General features: G+C 39.0%; 1 protein-coding gene across 2 annotated transcripts in view; it reads right to left on the reverse strand.

Moving 5' to 3' along the window:
* Positions 1 to 23,092, reverse strand: part of TNFRSF19 (TNF receptor superfamily member 19) — a 65,499-nt gene extending 42,407 nt beyond the window's left edge. The window contains exons 1-3 of one of the 2 annotated variants that reach the window (XM_074932013.1): positions 22,988 to 23,092; positions 10,330 to 10,418; positions 5,985 to 6,095 (exon numbers count right to left, since the gene is read on the reverse strand). In XM_074932013.1, coding sequence (XP_074788114.1) covers positions 5,985 to 6,095; positions 10,330 to 10,395 — 177 coding nt within the window. In that variant the 5' untranslated portion in view covers positions 10,396 to 10,418; positions 22,988 to 23,092. Of the gene's footprint in view, positions 1 to 5,984; positions 6,096 to 10,329; positions 10,419 to 18,157; positions 18,266 to 22,987 lie in introns of those variants that run through there. The other variant, XM_074932023.1, reaches the window with a different exon arrangement.
* Between the last annotated feature and the right edge of the window lie 2,840 nt (positions 23,093 to 25,932).

Raw genomic sequence — 25,932 nt, forward strand, 5'->3', positions numbered from 1 at the left:
ATCACAGTATTGTAACATCTTGTTACCTTTAATGCATGAATCCCCAGAACAACTTTGTTCAGAATTATGTTTCACTAATGTATCAAGTGAGATGACTTGAAGGCCACCTAGGAATCTTAGCAAATTAGGTAACTAAACTCATAACTTAGTTTCAAGCTAAAAATACTAACAGTATGCAATAATACACACACCCCTCAAAGTACTAATTTGGCAGTGTTAACATTGTTTTCAGTATATACTACCTAAACACTGATTCAGACAGAACGACCAAAAGTACAAGTACAGCAGACTATAAAGAGTAATGGAGCTAAGTGGCGTGGTTTTTCCCTAAAAGTTGAATGCAATGCAGAAAGTAAATTAACAGTAAATTAGGTTTTAAACATTCTTTCAATTAAAATAACCTCAAATTTCATTTTAAAAAATGCTTTCAGGCATCAAGATCATAATCTGCAAGTACATTTTAGAATTTGTTTCTACTTCCACTGATTAGCCACAACCTACGTAAGTCCCTAGACAGTACAGCACAGAGAAGTTCCACTTAAGCCACAATGATTACAAGAATACTTGGGTATTCTCAAGAAAAAGCCTTCCAGTCATTAAGACAATTTTTTTCCTTTTCAGAGCCAAGATGCAGGTATCCTTTTCCTTGCAAGGAAGCAACCTATGAAATGTAGCCCTGCCTTAGCAACCATCAAGCTGCCTCTGTTTCACAGGCTCTCTGTACAGCTGCAGTCTCTTGGTGACAGTATTTATCATCCTGTACTTGGTGGCAATGCTGGCTTAAGGCACTCTCTCCCTTTCATCTCTTCTTTTAGTTCCTTGTCATACATTGTCTTCAGCTGTATCAATACAACTGACTATGAGGCTGAGCTGTAAGTCTGACTGATCCAGGTTAAAAGTGATCAGTTCAGTGATCTGTTCCATAGTGCACCCTAAAAATCTACTCTGTCAGCATCACTGCACTGTGAAAAAACTTACTATTGCCAAAACTGTCATTTCAGTGTTTCTGAACTATGACCTCAGATGTGCTATGTTAACAATGTAGAATGGCAGTTAAAGTTCTGAGTTGCAATATAAGTTTAATGAGGCTGAGACAAGGACTGCTTTTTCATATATAAATAAAGAAAAATACATGGAAGCTATAGAGAGTTACAGATTTTTTATTTTTATTTTAAAAAAAGGCAAAATATGGTGAAAGGACTGGAAGGACTCATTTTTGTATGGGAACATTTTCAGGAAAAGGCTAAAACCCAGACTATCCCAGTTTATTTTTTTTCATTAATTGTGATTTATATAAATTTGAATCACATATAAGGTTTGATTTATACAGAAACACATTATTGGTAAGACAGGACAAAAAAGGCTCTTACAAATCAAGCCACAGCAATGACTACTCAGGCACTGGCAACTTTAAGCCACTTAAGGAATGAAAGATACTAAACCACTTAAACTTAACTACATGATGCTTTGTTTCCTACTAAATGAATCAGAAATGAAATAATGCTGAGCCACATGAAGCAAACAGTTCCTTCTGAATCAGTACAATCATTTTAGTCTCCCACCCCCGAAGAAAGCACTGCTTAAAAAAAACCCAAACCAAAACAAAAATCAAACCAGACAAAAAAACCCACCCCACACACTCAAAAACAAGCTGCATCAGTGGTTCAAAGACTTCAGAAACATTACCAAGGACACATGTTTATGAGAAAAAAAGGCTATACAGTTTTGGGTTTTTTTACAAAAATAAACAAATAGAAGTAAACAAACAGGAGAAGCAGCTTTGACTCCATTCCCCATCAGTGCTAAATGGTTCATAACAAAGCTGTCTTTCTTACAACGGCAATATGTTAAAAGTACTTTATAAAAAACACAATCAACATAAGTGATCAATGGATTTTAGTTCTAAGTTAATGCAACATCTGCAGCACTGTTGCTAGAACAGTTGATAAGGAATCACAAAGGAAAAGTGGAGGTGTAATATTTTTTCTTATTTGAAGGAAGAAAAAATCACTTTAAAAACATTATTGAAAAATACAGCCCCATTAAACTGAGACAACAGTACCTGAAAAGAATAGTCTAGATTTGGAACTAGTTACATGAAATAAGACTGTTTTTTTAATTTAGTTTTTTGTTTGTTTGTTTCATGCTATAAAGGGTATCTAAAGTTGCTTATCTATGCAGACAGGAAGGTTAATCCAATAGACTGTGCACTAGTTCGTAACTAAAATTAAACACTCATCACAGAACCCTAGAATAGCCCAGGTTGGAAGGAACCTTGAAAGAACTCTGGTCTAACCTTTCATGGGACAAGGAGTAGAGATGAGATGATCTGGCACCCTGTCCAATTGCAGCCTAAAAACCTCCAGTGATGGGGACTCTGCCATGTTCCTGAGGAGGTTGTTCCAGTGCGTGAATGTTCTCACTGTAAAAAATGTCTTTCTTACATAGAGATAAAACCTCTCTCTTGGTACAACTTGTACCCATTGTCCCTTGTCTTGTCCATGTGGCACTTCGTGAAGAGGGAGCCTCTATCCTCTTTTTACATGCTGTGGCCTCCATCTACACTGTTCCACCAAAATTTCCTGCATTACCACGGGCAAGTTGATTTCTGTGCTAGTGTCTCATGTATAAATTAAGGAAAGGCAGCAGCATTTCCCTAACTTAGAAAGGTATTACGAAATGCTCACATAGTATAGCAACGAAGGTCATATAAATAAATCAAGTTAACAGTTGTAAAAACAGGTATATATAACACACTCTGTACAGGTGTTATTTCGCTCTGCACATTTATCCATATTGTTAACACAAGTCTGTGGTATATCTGAGTATATCTGGTAACACAGGAACAGACTAGACTGTCAGACAGGACCTGGTCTGATTAAGCTTTAACCACACCTGATCTTCAGGTGTCACTGTGTCTTCCCTTAAGTTTGGGGACAACTAATGACTGTTGACTTAACGGGGTTTTATAAATCCACAATAAAAATCCCAACGAAGTTTAAGAAAAACAGGTATCACAGTTAGGTAACAACATAACTAGTTTTGATTTCTATAACATTGTTTACGCAGTTTAACAAAGGCAAAAGGAAGAAAGTACATGTACAGGTGTACCTATGCTCTAAACTGGTTGCTGATCAATTCAGTGGCAAGGTATTTAAGTGCCCAGCTGTACCAGGGTATTTATTTTAATTTTTATCTTGAGAACTCCAGTTTTCCTTTCATAGTGTTTAGCCTACTACCTCTACTTGGTTTTTCAAAGGAACATAGTTCCTACTTTTGTACAGTCAGTAATAACAAGAAAGAAATCTACAGATTTATATTGTAACTAAGATGAAGTAGTTTCTCATAAATAAGAGTGAAGTGAGGGCTCTACAGTCCTTGACATTAGACTCGTCTACTTGAGCTTACTCAGCAGTAGAAGTTCTATGTGAAGCAAGCTTCAAGGGAAGGAAACAGGGACACATGTTTATATCAACCATTCATATGGTCCACTGCTGCATGACCCAACAGTTGGTCTTTTGTATTCAACAACATAGGCTGAGGTTTTTTGTTACTAACATAAAAATGAAACCTGTCAGACAATTGCTTAAAACACATTGGGGGGGGGAACTAAACCAAAAACCCCACTAGTCACATTGTATTTTACTATATACTTAGATATACAGTCATGTTCACACATCCAGCAGTATATCTAGTTTTATCTATGAGCAGTAAATAATTTGATAGAAAACCAGACACATTATCTATTATTAAGAAACAGTTATTAAACTACAGCATAATTACATCATTGTTTTCTCACATGTAAAAAATAATAAATAAAATAAAGCAAACAAAACTCTCCATGCTGCAAATTACTTCAAATATATTATTGAATCCCCTTTCCCTTTGTGTTCTGACCTTTGACTTAACAGTTGTTTCAAGCTGTCATTCAGCAAGACTTTCAACTGCATTTCAGTAACAGCCACAGCATCCCATCCTTCACTACACTTCAACATCGTTGTATGACTAAACATTAACTATAACTGCCTTACATAGAAAGCAATCCTCACTGAAAGTGTGAAATTAAATATATCTGTTAACATACTGAACACTAGCTACAAGGGGCGGAGAGATAGGGAAAATGTGCCACTCAATTTCAGTAAATCTCTTCAAACCACCCACAAACCACAATACTTAACTTGTGCCTTTTTTCAGAGCTGAATATAGTAAGAAGTACAAAGCCACAAACTGAAAGCTTCTTTTTCCCTGTTGCTTAAACATACATACACACCAGACTTAGTAATGTTTCATGTTAAAAAAATTTCAAAAATAGCATTTTAAATTCCCCCTTGGATCTACATAACATATTTGCCTACAGAAGCAATGCTGTAAATTAAATTTCACTCCTAAATAACACCCTAAATTCTACCTTTATCATCCTTTTTACACTATCAGTAAGAGTACAAAACAGAGTTTGCCCTTCTGTACGCAAAAGGCATTGGGCAGGGCAGCTACTTCCCTCTTCTCTTGCTTTATGGCCCCACCTATCAGGTACTGATTAGACTGTACAGTTACAATAGGCAAGATGTAGGTATAGTAGCTGGACACTGAAGAAAGAGTCTTACGCTTATGCATGAGGCTTGACAAGTCTGCTCACCCTTCATAATACCAGCTTGCACTCTTTTTTTGCCTGACCATCTTCACACCTCTAGCATGACACACCCGCTCCCCCAAAACATCCAGTCTCTCCATGATGCATAACCCATTCTGTTACCTCTCACACCTCCAGTGATCGAGTTGGTGAATCTTACCATATCCTTCCCTCCTCCTCTCCCTCCCTCCCTCCCTCTCTCCCTCCTGTTTCAGCTATATCTTCCTTTGTTGTTCTCTATCCTTGCTCATACACAGCACCTACTTTCTCTGTACTTTAAGCAACTAAAATCCCCCTCATGACTTGCACCCAGACTTACTATTTTACTGGAAATTTTGCCAAGTTAACTTTCTAGTTCTACTGAATCTCAGTCTATAACCTCAGTCACCATTCATCTCTGTTGATTCATTTCTGCACTCCTAAAAAACCTGCTAATTCCAAAACTTTAATGGGAATTTTCTTTTGGAAGAGATGTGGTTATTCTAAAAGAAAAAACATTTACATAAGACTCATCTTTCCTTCTCCTTGATATTAACAAGGACTTCTTACATTCTTTCTACATACTACCATGTATTTTTCTGGCCTCATCCTTCTCAACTACTTTACAGGGCATAAAGATATGATGAGGTTTGTAGCATTTTTAGTAAGTTGTAAAACAAAGAAATTGAGCCTTACTTGAATCTAGCTTCCCAAAGTGCTCCAACCACTGACCTAGTGAAAACAGAACAATCACCCATTTCCTAGCTGTCCTAAGGAAGTATCTCAGTTCTCACTTGAATCCTAATCTGTATTCATGCGCTTATGCCATTACTTCTATTATAAACCATTCTGTTAAGACAAACTTTTGTGCAGAAAACATTTAAACACTGTCTATAGTGGCAATTTCACCTAAAATCCAGTACTGATTCTGAAAGTTGGCATTGTAAAATTCAAGCCCCACCCCATTTCAGTGTTCTGTACCAATCAGTAGTTTGAAATTCATTTTTCGTACTCTTGTCTACACAGGATAGTTATTCTGTCTTAATTCCCTGTAAGTTTTTTCCCCCTCTGTAGCACTAACATATTTTTAATAAAAAAATATTATGAAAAAAAGAGAAAATTTTAAGTTGAGAGCCCATACTCAGATCCTTTAATGGTACTGCCTACTTTATTAATAGCATTATCATTTTATGAATTGAGCATTTTATATAAAAGAAAACCAGAAAACATGGTACTTGAAAAACTGTAAAAGGTTCAAACGCCAAAATAATTTTAAAAATATTCCTACATAAGTACAGATATTTATTATTTTAACCACATACGTAAATGCACTTACTGGAACCAAAGTATATTCAAGAAAGCATGATTTTCTTACCTTTGAGAGTTCCATTCCAGGTCCACACTGTTTGCAGAGGATACAGTTTCCAGTGTAGTCCCTAAATTCTTGCTCTCTGCAATCTCCAGTCTCACAAATTACCCTACTTAGCTTTAAAAAAAAGGTACATTCACCAAAATATAATTAATCTGCGATTAACATATAATTTATATAAACTCTAAATCTGATAAATAAATTAATGGTTTTATCTTAAAAATAACTTTCTGCATTGTAAAAAACTTTAAATATGGCAATGAAAATTAATCATCTAACTTCAAATATGTTTAACTGGCCTGAATTTTAAAGGTTCTCAGTACTCCATGACTTTTTACAATTTTTAGAAGACCTGCTTGATATTTGACACCTATGGAATGTTAAAATAATTGTTTGAGCAGGAGTTTAAGTTCCTCATCTTAATCAACATTGCAAAAAATGCACATGACCGTTTACCAAAGCTACAATTTTCATGACAGTAAGCTACGTCACATGACATTATATCGCAGTGTTTAATTATTTTGTGATTTTAAATTTTTCTAATGATGCTATTACAATTGAATAAATAAACTAAAATATATTCCTTTAAACATAAATATTTAGAGATTTAAACGGTCACTTATTTGGAAACTTAAAAAACCCCTAAACCTGTATGAATACTATTTATTCTAAATTTCACTATCACTTTATATGTAATGGGCCAAATCAGAGACAGAGCCCAATTTCTGCCTTCAGAGACATTTAAGTACATTATCTGACCAAACCGGAAACTAAGGTTATGAGAAATACCATAAGCAGTAATATCAGCCATGCAAAGTCTCAGTATAATCATTGGAATCCTACCCAGTCACATTAGCAAACCCCGTGAGCTCCCTTAATAGAATTTTAAATTAAATGTGTACAATTGCTACTAAATTCTTACTTTGTGTATTAAGCCTTTTCAGAAAGACCAAAGCCTTTCTGATAGCTATGAAGTGTTAATTACCCTTTGTTCTAGAGCTTGTCTCTGCAAGACAGAGTTGAATATGCTGAGTAGACAATGTAATTGTGTGCTATGCTATGTTCTGTCAATAACTGAATACTCAAACTCCTAAACTATGTATATAGCATACTGTACTAAGAGATGGGCACTGCAAATTGCCTACAATTCCTGACATCTCTCTGAAGTGAGGCAGTATCATAGAATGGTTTGGGTTGGAAGGGACCTTAATGATCAACCATTTCCAACCCCCTGCCATGGGCAGGGACACCTTCCACCAGACCAAATTGCTCAGAGCCCCGTCCAACCTGGCCTTGAACCCTTCCAGGGAGAGGGCAGCCACAGCTTCTCTGGGTAACCTTGTTCCCATCTCCCCACTCTCACAGTGAAGAATGTGTTCCTTACATCTAATCTAAATCTACCATCTCTCAGTCTAAAATCATTACCTCTTCTCCCATCCCTACACTCCCTGATAAAGAGTCCCTCCCCATCTTCCCTGTAGGCCCCCTTAAAGTACTGGAAGGCTGCTATAAGGTCTCTCCAGAGCCTTCTCTTCTCCAGATGAACAACCCCAACTCTCTTAGCCTGCCTCGTACTCCAGCCCTCTAACCATCTTCATGGCCCTCCTCTGAACTCGCTTCAACAGGTCCATGTTCCTCTCATGTTGGGGGCCCCAGGGCTGGACACAGCACTGCAGGTGGGGTCTCATGAGAGCAGAGTAAATGGGAAGAATCACCTCTCTTGACCTGCTGGTCACAATTCTTTTGATGCAGCCCAGGATATGGTTGGCTTTCTGGGTTGCAAACACACATGGCCAGGTCGTATTGAGCTTCTTGTCAACCAACACCCTCAAGTCCTTCTCTGCAGGGCTACTCTCAGTCCACACATTGCCCAGCCTGTATTTGTGCTTGGGATTGCCCTGACCCATGTGCAGAACCTTGCACTTGGCCTTGTCAAACTTCATGAGGTTTGCGTGGGCCCACGTCTCAAGCCTGTCAAGGTCCCTCTGGATGGCACATCTCTTCCCTCCAGCATGTCGACCACACCACACAGCTTGGTGTCATCAGCAAACTTGCTGAGGGTGTACTCAACCCCACTGTCCATGTGTCCAACAAAGAGGTGACCCCTGAGGAACGCCACTCTTCACTACTCTCCACTTGGACATCAAACCATCGACCACAATTCGTTAAATGCAACCATCCAGCCAATTCCTTATTCAACAAGTGGTCTGTCCATCAAATCCATGTCACTCCAATTTAGACATAAGGACATCTGGCAGGACAGCATCAAATGCTTTGCACAGGTCCATGTAGATGATATCAGTTGCTCTTCCCTTATCAACCAACACCCTAACCCTGTTGTAGAAGGCCACCAAATTTGTCAGGCACAATTTGCCCGTAGTGAAGCTGTGCTAGCTGTCACCAATCACCTCATTGTTTTCCATATGTCTTAGCAGTTTCCACGAGGAATTTCAGGAGGAATCCTTGATCTTGCTGGGCACAGAGGTGAGACTGACTGGCCTGTAGTTCCTCAGGTCTTCCTTTTCTCCCTTTTTAAAAGTGGAGGTTATGTTTCCCCTTTTCCAGTCTGCAGGAAATTCAACAGACTGCCACTTCTCAAATATGATGGATAGTGGCTTAGTGACTTCATCTGCTAGTTCCCTCAGGACCCATGGATGCATCTCGCCAGGTCCCATGAACTTGTGCACCTTCAGGTTCCTTAAATGGTCTCAAACCTGATTTCCTACATGGGCAATTCTTCATTCTCCCAGTCCCTGCCTTTGCCTTCTGTGACTTGGATGGTGTGGCTGAAGCATTTGCCAGTGAAGACTGAGGCAAAAAAGTCATTGAGTACCTCAGCCTTCTCCATGTCTCAAATAATCAGGTCTCTCATTTGCTTCCAGAGAGGGCTCACATTTTCCCTAGTCTTCCTTTTATCACCAATGTACATATATAAGCTTTTCTTGTTGCTCTTGACATTCCTGGCCAGATTGAATTCTGTCGGGGCTTTGGCTTTTCTAACCTGATCCCTGGCTGCTCAGACAGCTTCTCTGTACTCCTCCCAGGCTACCTGTCCTTGCTTCCACCCTCTGTAGACTTCCTTTTTGTGTTTGAGTTTGTCCAGGAGCTCCTTCTTCATCCATGCAGGCCCCCTGGCATTCTTACCTGGCTTCCTCTTTGTTGGGATGTATCACTCCTGAGCTTGGAGGAGGTGATCCTTGAATATCAACCAGCTCTCTTGGGTCCCTCTAGGGCTTTATCCCATGGTACTTTGACAGGCAGATCCCTGAAGAGGCCAAAGTCTGCTCTTCTGAAGCCAAGGGTAGCGAGCTTGCTGTGTGCTCTCCTTGCTGCCCTAAGGATCCTGAACTCCACCATTTCATGGTAACTGCAGCCAAGGCTCCCCTTGAGCTTCACACTCTCCACCTGCCCTTCTCTGTTCACTGCAAGGTCCAGCAAAGCACCTCTCCTTGTTGGCTCCTCTATCATTTGGAGAAAGAAGTTATCACCAATGCATTCCAGTAACCTCCTGGATTGCTTACACCCTGCTGTGTTGTCCCTCCAAGTATCAGGGTGGTTGAAGTCCCTCATGAGGACCAGGGCTTGTGAATGCGAGGCTGTTCTTATCTATCTGTCTATAGAGGGCCTCATCCGCTCGGTCTTCCTGGTCAGGTGGCCTGCAGCAGACCCCCACTATAAGGTCACCTGTCCCTGCCCTCTCTTTAATCCTGATCCATAAGCTCTCAGTTGGCTCCTCAGCCATCCCCAGGAGGAGCTACATGCACTCCAGGTGGTCACTGACAGAGGGCAACATTCCCTCCTCATTTCTTCTGCCTGTCCTTCCATTGCAACACTCCAGTTATAGAAGCCAACCCAGATCTCTATGATGCCAATAAGATCACAGCCCTGCAGGCATGTGCACATCTCCAACTCCTCTTGTTTATTCCCCATGATACATGTGTTTGCATAGAGGCATTTAAGTTGGGTCCCCATGAAGCTGACTTACTGACTGGAGTGCCTGGAATTCCTTTGTGCTGCTCTTCAGGTGCTTTCCTGCTGACCCATGATGCCTCTCAAGGCTTACTTTCACAGCATTATATTCACCTATATATTCTTAGTCCAGTCCTTCTTCCATGAAGAGGTTCACAAAGTAAGATTTTTTAATTTTATGTAAGGAATAGCAAGAAATTATACAAATCAGTTGACCAAGCTCACTTTTAAATTGTTAAAATGCAAATGTAGTTGTCTATGTACGTGTTTAAGACATTTAGTGTTAACAGTAATGTGTAAAACAACAGACACCATTCCTGTGTCCAACATCATTTTTTTCTACATTCATCTGGGGGAAAAAAAACCCTAATTTTTAACTTACCAAATATGCTAGTAAAATTATGAGCATCTTTAGTTTATCTTCTCCTTGCAATCCTTTAGCATCCATTTCTTACAATTAAACCTTTCTCCCTAGGGAAAAAAAAAAAAGAGAAAGAATAAAAAGAAAAAAATATTACATTTCACAATGTTGTTTAAATTGCAAAAGTCATATGTCCATAGTACTTCATGTCATTCAGCATGTCAAAATATAGATCTGTTAATGCCATTTCAGATGGATTTCTGGAAGCTAAACAACATACATATGCTTTAAAAATCATGTTCTTTCTTAGAAGACAGGGCAATATACCCAAAGTTTCTATAGCCTTAATTCTCAAAAGAAAAGACTGCTATCAGTCTAGATTAAAAAACATCAACATCTGTAAATCTAACATCCTTTCTCGCTTGTTAGATGCCCAACTAAATACATGATCAGCAGACAAAAATCAATTTCTTCAAATATGCCACATATCAGCCAAGACATAGCTGATCATGAGAATATTCCTTCTGTCTTCCAGTTTGGAGCAGAATTGGTTTGCCTAGTGGCTAAGATAACCTCTTCTACTTCATTGTGCAATGAACTGGAGGCATACACAGGATCTGTCTCTACCACTTACCTAATGGATATTAACTTCTAAAGAAGTGTTAACATGATTGTTTATGATCTGGTAGGCAAAAACTTTTACAGAAGACATTTCAAACAGCATAACCAAATCACTTTTTACCTCAGACAATTTTTATCATAATCTCAGAAAAAGAAGAAAGAAGAGTCCATAAAGACTTGCTTAGTTATTTTTAAACAAGTGCTAACAGGCAAATGAGAAAAAAAAAAAAATCATCACAGAAAGGAAGTTCTAATTTGGAAGGAGATTTTTCGGATTATTAAATCAACAAATTGCACCTCCGCAATCACTAAGAGTATTATGCTTGGCCAATATAACATTTTTTTCTCTGCTTACTTTATTTATTTGAGTCTTTGTGTTAATTTCTGGTTTCTTACTTTTTGGTTTTGTCAGTTACCTGGAAATGTAAGTGTAACTTTTAGTTCAGAAATCCAACTACATAGCAATAATAAATCCAGTTTACATAACATGCTATTTGAATTTGATCCTAATTTTCATACCTTATATGACAGTAATATAATGTCTCTGCTTTCAGCTAGAGGTGAAAAATAATGGTTACAACATTTATGGCCTATTTCAGAGCTTAAGGACTGATGTTTAATTATACTGTTTCAAAAGACGAAATAAGTAATTTTTATCACTGAATAGTAGAAGAGACTGAAATGAAAGGATAGAATCCAAAACATAAGGAAAGTAGTACAGAAAAAGATTAAGAACAGTTGCAAAATGCTTCACCATATGCGACTATAACAAGCATAATACACTTCAACAAATACACAATCGGGATGAGCATAAACTACAACTAACACAATTTCACATTTTATTGCATGAATATCATAATTAACGAATTCCAATCAGTAAGAAAAAGGTATACTTCAGTGGTACTACTCATATCTTTTAAGATAAATTGCATTTTGAGGGGTAAAAAGAGCTAAAGTCTGCTAGGAAGGACAGAACAGGCAAAGAGGTGTGTCAGGCAGCACTCCACAGGAAAGCCAAGATTACATTTCTATGGTTATTTCCCACTTAGTGATGTAATGGTCTATGGGCCAATGATAATTATCAGATTATATGCATGTCAACATGTGTAAAAAAGAAGACAGACCATCAAGTAATACAAATACACACAGTTATAGTATTTGACATAGGTTGCTTTTTTAAGTTCGAGAAAAAAAAAAAAAAAGAACTGAGAAACATGAAATGGGAAATCTCAGAAAGAATTCTAGATGATCCAAACCCAACAATTTGATGTAAAAAGTACTGTAGAATAAATGAAAAAATGGAAAAGAAGCCAACAAATTTAAAGTTATTAAGTGCATGAGAAGCTGACAGCACTAATGCTGTAAAAAAATTAGATACATAAGAACCTAAGTATATAAGAACAAAAAAATTTCTAGCAATAGCAAAGACTGAACAGTGGACAGAGACAGTAAAAATACTGTTATGGGAATTCAGAAGTTTCAAGAAACGTTTCTCATCTATGTTTGGAAAGAAACAAAATGGATACACATCACGTCATATATGTTCTGGCTAAATATTAACTGAAGATCTGCTAACTAAAAACAAATTAGACAAAAGACAAACTATGAGACTTTACACCTCAGTAACCTTGAAAAGTATAGACAGACTTAAGCTTGCTGCTGTTCAATTTTTATACAGTTTGGAATGCTACAGAAATTCAACAGTGTTAATATAATGAAAAAAATTAAAAGAGAGCTAAGAATAGTAATACCATAAAAATCTCTACACAATATTACAGAAAAGCAGTCCTGCAAAACAAACTTGACTTTGCTTGATTCAGAGAAGACAAGACAATAAAGCAAAAATGGTAAAAGCTAATTGACATAAACTGATGGAATATGAATGCAAAGAATCATGCTGGAACAAAAAGGATTTGGGAGAAAAATCCGCTTTTGACTTCTTGATTTCATATAATGGTATTCAGTGGAAAACATGAAATAATTTATATGCTATGAATTGCTGTATGTTATAATTGCTATAGGAGGCAAAACTTTACATGTGTGCAAATGAAATAAATCTGTAAATGTAACTGAGTTGCTTAGAACTGAATGTCAAGTGATTATTCCAAGTTGTATGAATTTATAGTCATTATACTCCTTAATATTATTGTTAAAGAAACAAAACATAGCACAGTTCTAATGTAATTATGATCATCTATATAATACTACCTAAATTTTAAAAATAGGATTAAAGGTTAAAAGTATATTTTATTTTAAATTTTAAGACCCACTTCTGTTTCTGAAAGTAGATTTGTGCCATATCAAAAAAGAAACTGAATAACGCAATAATTGTATATTTTTATGTCAAGTTTCATGTAGAATTATCAATACAAACAATATTGATTGTGAGCTGTACTAAGCCTAATGATCTAAAATACTGAGCTGTGGCATAATCTAAACAGCCTGTATTTTTTCTGAGCAGGTCACCTGAAGTATGGAAAAAATAACGAAAATTAAGAACAGCCTAACTGCAGATTCAGTACTTGCCACATTATTGCAATAAAATTATATTAGCTTCATGTAATGAAGCCACATTCATCCTATATCGTTTTTCCAATATGCAATAACCTGGAGATTTCATATTATAAAAAAGTTAGCATATAAGCAATTAATTAAAATAAATATTGAAACAAAGCTAATGATGTGTTTTTATGTTTGTAGTTTTCTTGATCCATAACTGGATTAACAAACAAATGCCAGTTCTTAACAGAAGGTAGTACAGAATACAAAGCAGTATTACAAATGTTGCTGGTCATGCTGACAGCTTGTATTTCAGTTTGAAGTTGCCCTGTTATAAGATGATCTTTTTAGAGCAGATACCTCAAAGACTTTTAGAACATAGAAAGAATGTGAAGAAGCATGCTGTACTAAAATGCATTTTATTGACTTAAGTGTGGAAATTTTATTGCACCTGTGAAATATTTTCTATTTGAAAGAAAATCTACTGCCTTTATAACACTTTTTGCCAAATCATACACCTTCAAACATCAGGAGTTCCAAAACCCTGAGTAAATTTCCAAAATCAGTGTTTTAGAACTGAGATCAAACTATTACAGACTTTCCCAACTCATCTACACATTTTACTGAGCTTCAAATCTGTTAACTGATCATTACGTGTACAATGCAACCTCATAGCTTTAGGTCTACAATATAATACATCATCTAGATAATTCACCTTTTATAATCACCAAATCTTCCAAAGTAAGCTTGCAGGTCTATGGGCCTTAAACTTTAGCAGGTTTAATAGCACCAAAACATGTTCAAATAATTTCAGCAGATGTGTATAAATGCCTGTCATATTGTATCATGAAATCATTGTGCTTACTGTCCCAGTTCCTATCAAACACACTCCAAAGACTACGTACTGGTTATAATCTATGAGAATGAAATTAACTGGTGTACAATAGAAAAACATTGTTAGAGTACAAAAAAAAAAAAAAAAAAAGCCTCTTTTCATGACAACATTTTGATAAAAATAATGCAGATGGTGAAGGAACATTAATAACTCATTGTGTAGAAAGCAAGTCCTGAAGGAGACTGTGCCAGCTGCTTGTTTCCTGTTTCTGTCTCCAGTTTGGTTAAAGCCCTGCTTAAAAAGCAGACACTGCAGCACTTAATAATAGGTTGCCATGGGGCAAATTTGTTCTCTCTTGATATCAAGTGGCATTACACTGATGTCTGCTGGACACAAGCCATCCACCTCATATGCATTCAAGTAAGAAGTAACTAGAAGTTTTTGCCTCTAAAATATGTGCGACCGAACAAAAGTTCAATACATTTAAAGATTATTTGTTCTTGCTCAGATACTGATATTTACACTATTGAGTTATCCTCAATTTTATTAAATGAGAGAAAACTGCGAACACAGTTTCTTTGAGGTCAGTAAATCATTCCAAATGCATCATTTTAGATTAACAGTAATACGCTTGCCCAAAATACTCAGGAAAAAGCAATCAGCGCTGGTAACGTACTGAGCAGAAGATACAGAACTCCTGCTAAGAAATGTGGTTGCACAGTTTTAAGGCTGTGGGGAGCCTACTATGCATATATATAAAGAGAGCAATATCAAACAATGAATTAGGAACATGTAATAAATGTGTTGCGGAAGTAAGAACCTGGAATCTTCCAGGGTCCTAGAATCCACTGTCCTCCAAAATTTACTGTTTACTTGCCTGCCTGAGCAATAGTCACCATTCTATTTCAAAGTCAATGTCAGAAAAATATTTCTTCCTTCCCTCCAAAAGCACTCAAGACTCAGTGCAGCATGATTAAATTATGGCCTGCTAGCAGGTCTCTCATACATGTAAGCATCAAAACTTTGAAGTCAACATCATACATCTTTGAAGGGAAACTTCAGAAGGAGTGAAGAGTCCTAACTTCACTTCTCTCCTAGATTTGATATTTGATTTGACATTCATACTTGACGACCACTTTTCATGCTCTCCATAACACTGGCAACGAGTACTCTGAGAAGTTCTGGTTAAGAAAGAGGGATGAAAAGACAACCATCTTATCTTGACCACAGAGGTCTCTTGGTAGTCAACAAATAGGATCTCAGCTCCCTTCTAACCACCCTGTTTCCCACCTGCAGCTGTCAACTGCATGCAATAAAATGACAAGGAGTGGCAGATGGCTTTAGCAGAGTCAGTGCCCCACGGGCAAGAAACAAGAGAAGGGAAAGTACTTATGCCTCTGCAATGATAAAGACAAAGGGAACAAGTTAGAGACAAGAACTTCCACTACAGAGCTACACATTGTTATTCTGTCTCATACTTCTAGAGTGCCTTCCCATTACACCCTGCCCACAACACTTGTACTCTTGGTGAAGTAAATGAGGTCTTGTCTGATCACATTTGCTCCAACTGCTGAGAAGAACTATGTGCAGGAAAAAAAAAAATATTGTCAGCTAGGTAGCATTCATCACGTTAAATACTGTGTTGAATAAATCCATGTTTTCAGAAGCTGCCATATGTAAAATTGTAAAAAAAAAATAGGCAGCTATAAATTTATTTCTCGTTTTGTAAAGACAGAGCTAGCAGATTAAAGTTGGAACATGGCTAGTGACAGAAAACATTTATCTCTATTTTAGGGACTGATGGAGGAGAGAAAGGAGCTTTACACGTAAGCCAAGAAATATTTGTGCTCTAAGTACCATATGCTTTGAGTTACATTAGCTGAAGTACCTGACTTCACAGGAATAATGGTGGTAATTTAACACCCCAAAGAAGCATCTCTACAGTGTCTTTACTATCATATACAGCATTTACAGAATGCATTATAACCCAGTGTCTCAACCAGCAAAACCTGAGAATGAACTACATAATTCATCCCTGCTTTTGCCTCTTACAAACAATGTTCTAAATGCATGTTGGTAAAATTAGGTAAAATAGTTTATTATCCATGATCTTCAACATATCCAGACTATGGTTAATTAGAAAAGGTAGTAGAATATCATAACAAAGGTGCAATGTGGTGACATTTTCCCTACGCTTAAACAAAGTTTTTTAGAGGATCAGAACCTGCGAGTCACACAAGAACCCCTAATCCCACTGAAGCTGATGAGACTACTTGTACAAGTCACAAATCTGTGCTTCAACATCAAAACCGTGGTAAAAAATGTTGCTCCTTCTGTTTAATCATCTCACTCATCTCAACTTCTAGGAGACACTAGTTTGCTAGATGAAACCTCAACGCAGAGCTGCATTTGTACCTGTTTGTACCTGGATAAGTGAATAAGTAATACAATGAGACTGCCAATATTATATTCATAGTTCATTTATACCAGAGTATAGTAAAAGTTATTTTTCAAAGTAATTTTTAAGAATCATAAATTATAAAGCACTGGGCTGGTTAACATAGTAACTATTGCAATGCCAGTGTGTTACATTTATCCAGCCACCCTTTAGCGGTTTTGGATAGCATACAATGTCTTTGAAAGAACAGACATGAGTTACTTTCATTCTCAACATTCTTTTATTAGGATTGTAACAGCAAGTTGTGGAAACTGAGAAAAGTAATTTATTGCCTCCTTAACTGACAACTTAAATGCCTTATTACTGAACTTATACAGATGTTTACTTCTATTTCTAAAAGCAACCCTTGGCTTATATAGTAAAAAGCTTCCAGTTAATATACCTAACTTGTTTTACATGTGATGGTGAAAGTGTGCTTGAAAGAGATTATGTGGTAGGTAACAACCCTACCTACAGGCTGAAATCATTTGACACTTTTGCTCTTATTAAAAGCTACTGGACTCCTTTGCTAATTTTGTGAAGGCGCTCATTTAAAGTAGTTCTAAGTATAAATGCGGTAAATAGGTGTTAAGTATCAAGATTTTTCATGAATATCAGGTAAAGCTTCCAGTCCAAGGTCAGAATAATGGAGACAGGCATCAGGAAAATAAGTCAAACAATCAAAGGCTATTTAAAAGAACTATAATTTTAGGGTTTTAACCTTTTACTATCCAAGAGAAAAAGTTACTAGCTCCTCTTCCTTCAACTCCAAAACTGAAGTAAATAGCAACTTCTTTACGCAGTAGACACGAGAAGTGCCTGCGAACAAGAAAGACCAGCTTTCAAGGGCTTTTTGTTCGCCGCACTCAGGAGCGTGGAAGAGTTACTCTAGGGCTGTCGACATCTGCAGACACCAGCAACATCAGCTGCGACCCTCCCGTGCTGTACGGTGCCCTTCACACCCGCCGTGGGACGCCTCGGGGCAGAGGGACCAGTTAGAGAGCGGCGGAGCTGGAGCCATCTCGGAGAGGAAGGGAGCCAGCGGAGCCCTGCCCTGCCCTGCCCTGCCCTGCCCTGCCCTCCCCTCCCCTCCTCCCCCGCAGCCTGCGCTTTCCGCGGAGGGTCGTTCCCACCATCTCCCCCGCCGCACCCAGCGGGGCCCTACGCGGAACGGTAACGCGGAGCGGGGCGGCGGCTGCCCAGCACCCTCGGGGCAGCGCCCGGCGAGGCCGGGGCATCCGCGGGGCGGCGGGGGGAAGCTGCGCCGAAGCCCCAGGGAGCGGGGGCGCCGCTGCTTCGCTCCCCCTCCGTGGCCGCCCCGCTCCGCGCACCTTCACCTCAGAGCCTCCCTCCGGCCGCGGAAGGGGCGAGGGGTGCCCCTCCGTGGGGGGGTGGGCGGGCCGGACACGCTCCGGGGCTGAGGGGATTGGGCCCGCCCGGGTCTCCCACGCACCCACCTGCCACGCCGCGGCCCGCTGGCCGCCCCGGCCGGCTGCCGCCCGCCCGCCCGCCACCGAGGAGCGCTCGCCCCGCTCCCGCTCCCTCCTTCACCTCCTGCCGCTGCGGCTCGCCCCGTCACCCCGGCAACGCCGCGCCGCCGCCCCCCTCCCTCCGCCCCTCCCTCCCTCCTCCGCCGGCGGGCCGGGCTCAGGTGACCGGCGGCAGCCAATCGGCGGCCCCCCGGCCCGCGTGCCCCGTGGCGAGGAGGCGCGCGCCCGCGGAGGCAGCGGCGGGAGGGAGGCAGGGAGAGCGCGCGGAAGTGGCCGCGCGGCCGAGGGGCGTCGCGGGGGCAGAGGCCTCGGGGGGGCTGAGGCCTCGGGGGGGCTGCCCGCCTCCCGCTGCTGTCTCCTTCCCGCTGGGAGATGCGGGGTGAGCCTCGCACCAGTGGCGCTAAATCGGGGTGAGCCACAGATGAGGCATTCGGGGCCCTTCATCCTGCCGGCAGGGTGGCGGGGGCTCGCTGCGCACGCCTGGGGCTGCAGCTGCCAGCCTGTCCCCAGAGGCTGCCTGGGCTTTGGGGGCTGCTGTGTTGCTGATCTCCTTTAGGAGGAGCCCTGTCTTAGAAAGTGCTTATGGCTGCCCAGCCCCGACTGTTGGGGTGTTAAATACACTGGGCAAAACCCTTCGCTGACATTCAGGTGAGTGTAGAAGCCCTTGTAAATCACCAAAGACCTTTCTGCTTGTCCCACCTGAAAAGCACGATGGAGGCCCTCTGACAGTGCACTGCAAAATTATCTCCTTTCCAAGGCACTTCAGTAGGTTTTTACCTGCCAGCCCAGAATCTGAAACATTTTTTCATTCTGCAGGTAACATGCTAGCCAGCTATGAGCAGTAGCGTCAACACTAAATGCGAGTTCAGAAATCCATCCCTTCACACGGAATAAGTTGTTCACAGTCACTAGAAAGGATGTACTTTACTACTACTTACTGTGACATAAAATAGGAGCTTTCGTGAAGTTAGTGATGCTCCTGCATTGGTGAAACCAGTCTTGGAGACCCTGGGGAAAGGACTGCTACTGCAGGAACTCCAGGTCATTAGTTTTAATTCTAATGAAAAGGTTAGTGATAACACTACAGTCTAGACGACAGTATGGCTACACTGGGAGTTAGATTCTGAAGAGAATGAACCAATGGATACACATGGCAGTAAAGCATTTTCAAATAAACGTAATTTTGGGGAGCTTCTCACAGAGATAAAGTTTTGGAGTTTCCCAGCCACACTGACTTCTATGAAAACAAGTACTGCTTACTGAAATACAGCAAAATGTCTCTGAAGAGATAAAACAGTTGCTGCAAAATTAGATGTTTTCAATTTAAAAAAAAACTAACTGAGAATTTACAGGGGTTTTAATGTAATTATCTTATAAAGGGCCTTCAAAGAAGAGTTTTGCTTCAGGACCCTTGCCAGAGGGAGCTCTGCAAGCGGCTGGAATTTCAGTGAGGAATGGCATGCTACAGCACAACAGCAGCGCATCTGTTGTTAATGGCAGCTGCTGTGCAGCACTGAGCATGCTACATCCTCTCGCTGTTTACAGACAACTGGTTTGTATGTTATCTGTTTTCCATAGACACCAGTGAAATCCATTTCACTAGTTTTTCTTAGTAGAGTCATCATGTGTGTTTCAGATACTTGTTTTAGTGTAGTTAGGCTGGTGTATTAAAACATCCCAGAGTTCTTGAAGTGTTGACTAAACACTGAGGATTACCATGTAAAGAAATATTGACTTTCTCATCAGACAGGGGATTACTATGCAAATGAATTAAGAGCAACGTGTAGTCTGTAACACTGAAACTTAAATACTTAAGTCCCTGTTGTAGCATGTAAAATATTTCCTCTATATCTAAAATGGATAAGTTAATTCCATTCATCATTGAAAGATGTTGAAAATTTCAGGGTTTCTTTTACTTTAAATCATGATGCTTCTTCTAAGGAAGTGGAAGAAGTGAACTACTAGAGCAAGTAGTATAGATGCAAGTATAGAGATTCTCACTACAGCAGAGAAAGCAGAAAAGAAATATTTAGAAAGTAGTTTCAGCTGACCCCTTTGATAAGGCTAACTTGCTTGACATATCTGATGTGGAAGCAGAAATTGTACAGCAATAGGAAGTCGTTATCTCCATATCTCAAATGCTAACACAGTTCTCCCAGTCAACTGTGAGATAGATCTACTCTTGTTATGACAGCTGTTGGAAGCTGATGTCAGTATAACTGTGCAATGTCTTTTGATAGTCTTAACTATTACAAACCTTAAAATATGTTTATGATGTTATCTAAGACACTCTGTTTGGAAATGGCTCTATTTATAATCAGAAATTGCTGAAGCTATTTTAATAAATACATTATATACTTCTGAGTTTCCTAGTCAGATTTGCTTGCAAAAGCATTGTGAATGTTTTCTTTCTGAAGACTTAAGCTTGTGGATTAATTAATGTTTATACAGCACTTTGTAAAAGCAAAGTCACAAGTGCCAAGAATTATTATTATTTAATCTCCAAAAGTCAGATCAATGAAAGACTAAACTGTCAGAGAACTGCTATTAAAAATAACAAAAATGCTGAAAATCCTCTTCCCCCTATACTTAAATATGTCCAACTGTGCTTTCATTTCAGTCTCACAGTATCACATACAGACAAGCAAAGATATTTTTCAGTTTAAATGGGTTAACGCCCATCTGTGTTTAAATATGTGGGAAGATTACCTAAAATCCTAGGGACTTTTTACAAAATGAAAAAAATCTTTGTTTTTGAAATGCATTTATAGGGCCTAAATATTGCAAATATTTATATATGTAAGTCCTATTCATCAGTGTAATCTATCTGATTAACCAGTGCTACTTCTGTGCGCAACTTTACCCATTTGCGTGATGGTTCAGATCCTCTTAGTGATAGGTTAATTGTATTAGACTCACATAGCTATTTTGACTTCTGAGGAAAAAGAATCCTTACATTATTTTTAAAATTTGCTTATCTTTCTACTTTACAGCAAACAGAAGTATGGTTTAGAAACAATTTTCCTCAGAAAATAAATGTGCATGTTAGAAAACTAGTAACAAGCAAGAGGAGATTGGAAAGGTAGAGAAAGTCATCAGTGCAGTATATAATTAATAAAATAAAACCATCTTTTCAGGGTTACAGAAACTTGTTTTAGAACATCATTGTCATTTAAGGAAAAATACTAAATTTTGCTTTGGCTATGCCTTAAAAAATATTCTTCCTTGACAGCTATGTGCACATTATTCATGCAGTGCTAATTACTTTCCTTATAATGTAATTGACTTGTAAAGTCAGAATATGAATTAATTGGTGGTATAGAAAACTAAATGATACCAAGTCAGGCCTAGTTAATCTGTGTCTGGCATATCTCTTCATATATTCAATAAATTTAAAATTTATATATACAAATATACATTTAATTAGAAGAAACAAAGTTTGCAGACTGACTACTGAAAGCTGACTACATTTATCTGGTAGTGTTGATAACTTATTCAGATGCAAGCAGATTTAAAATTTGGGTTTGCACGTTACTATGGTGCATACTGAAATATGAACATCTTGAGGGTCCTATGGATTGATAAACCTCTTAAAGAATAGTTTTCATACAATGCTTAACAGCTATCAGTTATGCTTTTAGTTGCAATCTGCTAATAAACAGATGTACTTAAGATTTATATACACTTAAATTTAGGTTTGAGAATATACATCTAAAGTCAGTATTTCAGAGGAACTCACTGTCCACCATTAAGACTAGATTTTCAAAGAACTCAGTGTCTGGAGTGTTGAACTTCTTTGCAAGTCTGGCCCCAATTATGGGTCCTAAGATCTTCCGAAAATCTAAATTATATATAAATACCTACAGAAGAAGCTTAAGTCTTATTTTAACAGACTGGCTCCAGCTCCAGCAAGCACAGAACACTCATAGATTTGGCCCAAACTCACCTAAAAATCTGGCCCCCTTTACAACAGAAAATGTAGAGTCAATAATCCTAAATCTTTTCATGATTCTTCTTTATAATGAATTTTTGGAGTAGATTTCTCAAATTTTCTTAAACATGGTAGATGTTCATAAATATGATACTGTGAATGGAAATTTTTTCACTGAAATAGGAGCAAAACTTCCATGAAGTTCAGCAAAACCAGGTGTTTGCTCCAGATAAGCTTAATATTTCTTTAATATCTTTGTTAAAATGCTTTAAAGGAAACTTCTATCATTGGGTTAAAATGTTACTTTTATTATCAAGATTTCATATGGTATAGTTGAACTATCATCTCTTCAATCTTGAAATAAAACCATTTCCCTTTTGTATGTAAGGTTGTTATTGCTGTAAATTTAGTTCTAGTAACTTGTAGAAGAGGAAACATGTCAAGTATGGAACTATTAGGCTTAAAAGAAGTCACACTTTAATAAACTCAGTGAGAGCAAATAAAAGTATACACAGTGGGTAGGAAATATGGTTGGTCTTTTCTTAAAAATACTCCCCTAAGTCTTGTAATACTTGTATTTGAATATAACTTTTCAAAACTATAGACAGTAAGTGAGCAGGGTACACCAAAATCTTATATACACCCAAAATATTGAAAAAAACCTAAGATTTTGCTTCATTTTTCAACTGTCCATATAATCTATTCTCAATATAATTCTGCCTGAGTTGCAAATAACATACTGAATAAATTACACATACATTCAAACTTTGTACACACAATGATGTGTAGTATTACTCTGTATGTGAACTTTATAATTTCTTAAGATCTTGCAATACAAAACTGCTTAAAAATATAAAATCCAGTACCTGTTATCTGATGAAGTTTTCCAGTGCCGAGGCTTCCTGCAGCTTAATTTCACACTGCCAGAGCTTCTGTATTAAATGCTTTTACCTCCTTAAAAAAAAAAAAAAAAAAAAAAAAAAAAAAAGTAAAGTAGTATGTCAGCACAAGCCCAGACGAAACTCCAAATCCGGGAAAATAAAATTAACCATGCAGATCAAAGGCAGACGAGCACTGAGACCAAATGCCTGTAATCTGATCAGTGATCAGTTGCCATACATCAAAGGCAGTGCTCTGGAGAGGAAAAAGAGCTCCTTTTCCAGCAGGTAGTTGCACTCTTAAATTCTGCCTTTGAGTACTCCAGTTCTTTTGTTAAAAATCGATCACTAGCGTCGCCCCCCCCCCCCCCCCCCCCCCGCCCCTCTTTCCTTTTTTGTGCTGGGAGAATGCACAAGATTCTGAAATGCTTTGAGATGAGTGGCTGGATCTGTAGCTTTTGAGTTCCCAAGCTGTGTTGTGGATTGTGTGTTGGAAGCTTTCCCCAGTGCCAGCGGGTTCCGCTTTATCCCTTTCATCTCGCTGAGCTGCAGATCCCATGACATCATTCAATGCTGTGGGACTGGTTAGAGAGCTATAATACAGCCTGTGGGGGAATACAGCTAAAGAGCAACAAGAGTTTGCATGATTTCTAATCAGGTTAGTCCATTGTAAAAACCCAAGGCTCACTTCAAAGTTTTCATTACATTAAAGTTTCCTCCCAAGATGGGAGAATAGTGTAGCTATAAGGTTTTCTTAAAAAGATGCTTTATAATTTTGTCTGCAACAGGAAGTTGCAGTTTTCCATAAAGTTCTGGAAGTCGGACATGCAAGTCAGTTTGCTAGGCAGCTGTAATACAGGATAGAAAGCTACTTGTACTTGTCTTTCTATTGAGGCTTGGAGAGGAGGAAATGGTGTATTTTGTGTACTGAAATTGTTTTTTGCACTGGCAAAACCAAGCACAATAGAGCATGCTCTTATTCCCTGGTTCATGTCCTGACTGCTACTTACTGTGTGGCCTTTTGCAAATAATTTTATTTGAGCCTCATTCATCATGTGGCTCATGATTCCTTTACATAAATTAACTGTAAAGCTGCCATAAGTAACTCACAGAAGCTTTTTAATGAAAAGGCATTTTTAGCTGGAGTGGATTCGAAGTGGTCACCACTGCACTGTCAGCAGATGGAGGCTTTTGTGGCAGTGAAATTATACTGACATTCTCCGTGATGCTGCAGTTCATGGACCCAAGAATTGCTGGAGGGTCCTGTGCAGCCCTGGAAATCAGAGGAATTCTCAAGGCTGCTGGGACTTGCAGTTTTAGTGCAGAGGAAATGCAGAAGAAATGCACAACTGAATTTCATTTTTTGTGATTTGAGGCAAGGTTAGCTTTTGGCAGAGATTAATTCAGCCATCTCTACTTCAGCTGTTAATAAAACATATAAATATCAAGCGGGATGGCTTTTAGGATAATCAGACATATTGAAGATGTCACTGAAGTTCACACAAACGTTATCCCATACTTTGGGTATACCACATGTGCAGATGAAAGTGATACAAGCCTGTTAACTGGTAGACTCCAGCAAATATTTGCACACTGAGTGTAACCGAGAATTCATTTTAAAAACAACAGTAAAAAGAGGAAATATGCTAGTCATGGTTGCCTTGACCATTTAAATCAAAAGCAAACAATCAGCAGATAATGGGTACTGGGCAGCCTAGTTCAAGAGCAATAAAATGTCTTGAGATTCCTCCTTCCATGCCCGTTTGCGGGCTGCAGCCCCCTCCCTCTCGCCGCTGGCCCCCTGCCAGCGACCGGGCGCGCTTGTCCGGCTCTTGCCTTTGGCAGCCGAGGAGCTGCCTGCCCCTGCCTGCCCCTGCCTGCCCCGCCAGCTCCAGGCAGCTGCCCGCTGCCCTCGGCGAGCCCCCAGGGTGGGCCGCTGCGTCCCGGCTGCCCAGGGGATGCTGCCGCTGCACTCGGTAGGTGCGGGAGCCTTCTGCTGGTAGGATGATGTACTGTGACAGCACCGGGGCAGTAATGAGCACGGTGCTTCACAGGGATAGTAATTAACGCTTCCAGAAAGCTTTGAGATCGTTATAAGGAGTGCTATAGAATGTGATTTTATTTCTAGCTGGACATAGTTTAAATATTATTTTGAATTATACACCTGGTAGGCCTCTGGGGGATGTTCTGGTAATTGAGATGGAGGAGAGGTGTTGCAGGTACAAAGGAGTATCATGCAGGTAATGAATCCGACTTTCAGGAGTACACTGCTGGAAAAATATGTAAACAAACCATAAATTTATCTCTTTTGCTAATTTCCACTTCCATCTATTACAAATAAAATTATCCAGGCTGCTTACTTTTACTTTAACGTTAGTTTGCACTCTTCTGACATACAACTTCCCCCTACTCACTTGAAGATTTTTTGATAATAGTCCATTTGTTGCTTTCATGGTAAAACTGGAAATGCTTGCGTTGAAATAAAATTTACAGATGAGCTGTATAGAACTGAAACAACCATTTTCTGTTCATTTCAAAGGTGATTTTCTTTAAGAACAGTACTGTTCACAGAAAGCACCTTTTAGTTTTCTGTATTTTAAGCAAAAGCAAGTCCTGACGGTCTATTAGAGGCCTTTGATCTTTCTTTTGTACATATGAAAAAGAGAAGTAAAGTTAATTATTACCAATTTAACCTTCTAAAGCTTAAGCATTGCATTTTGCATTTATGACACTGTTTTTCACTGTGGAGCCTGTCAGCCCAAACAATCTGCTATTTCCTATTCTATGGCTTCTTTAAAATCTGGTCAGATGTGTGTAATAAGAAGTTGTCTATATAATTCAGTATTTTTCCAAAGGTTGATAACAATTTTTTCTCCTTACACCAAATGAGGATAATATGTATATAGTGTGATTTGTATACAGCGTGGAACAGA

This window comes from Athene noctua, chromosome 1 (assembly GCF_965140245.1).
Source record: "Athene noctua chromosome 1, bAthNoc1.hap1.1, whole genome shotgun sequence".
NCBI lineage: Eukaryota > Metazoa > Chordata > Aves > Strigiformes > Strigidae > Athene > Athene noctua.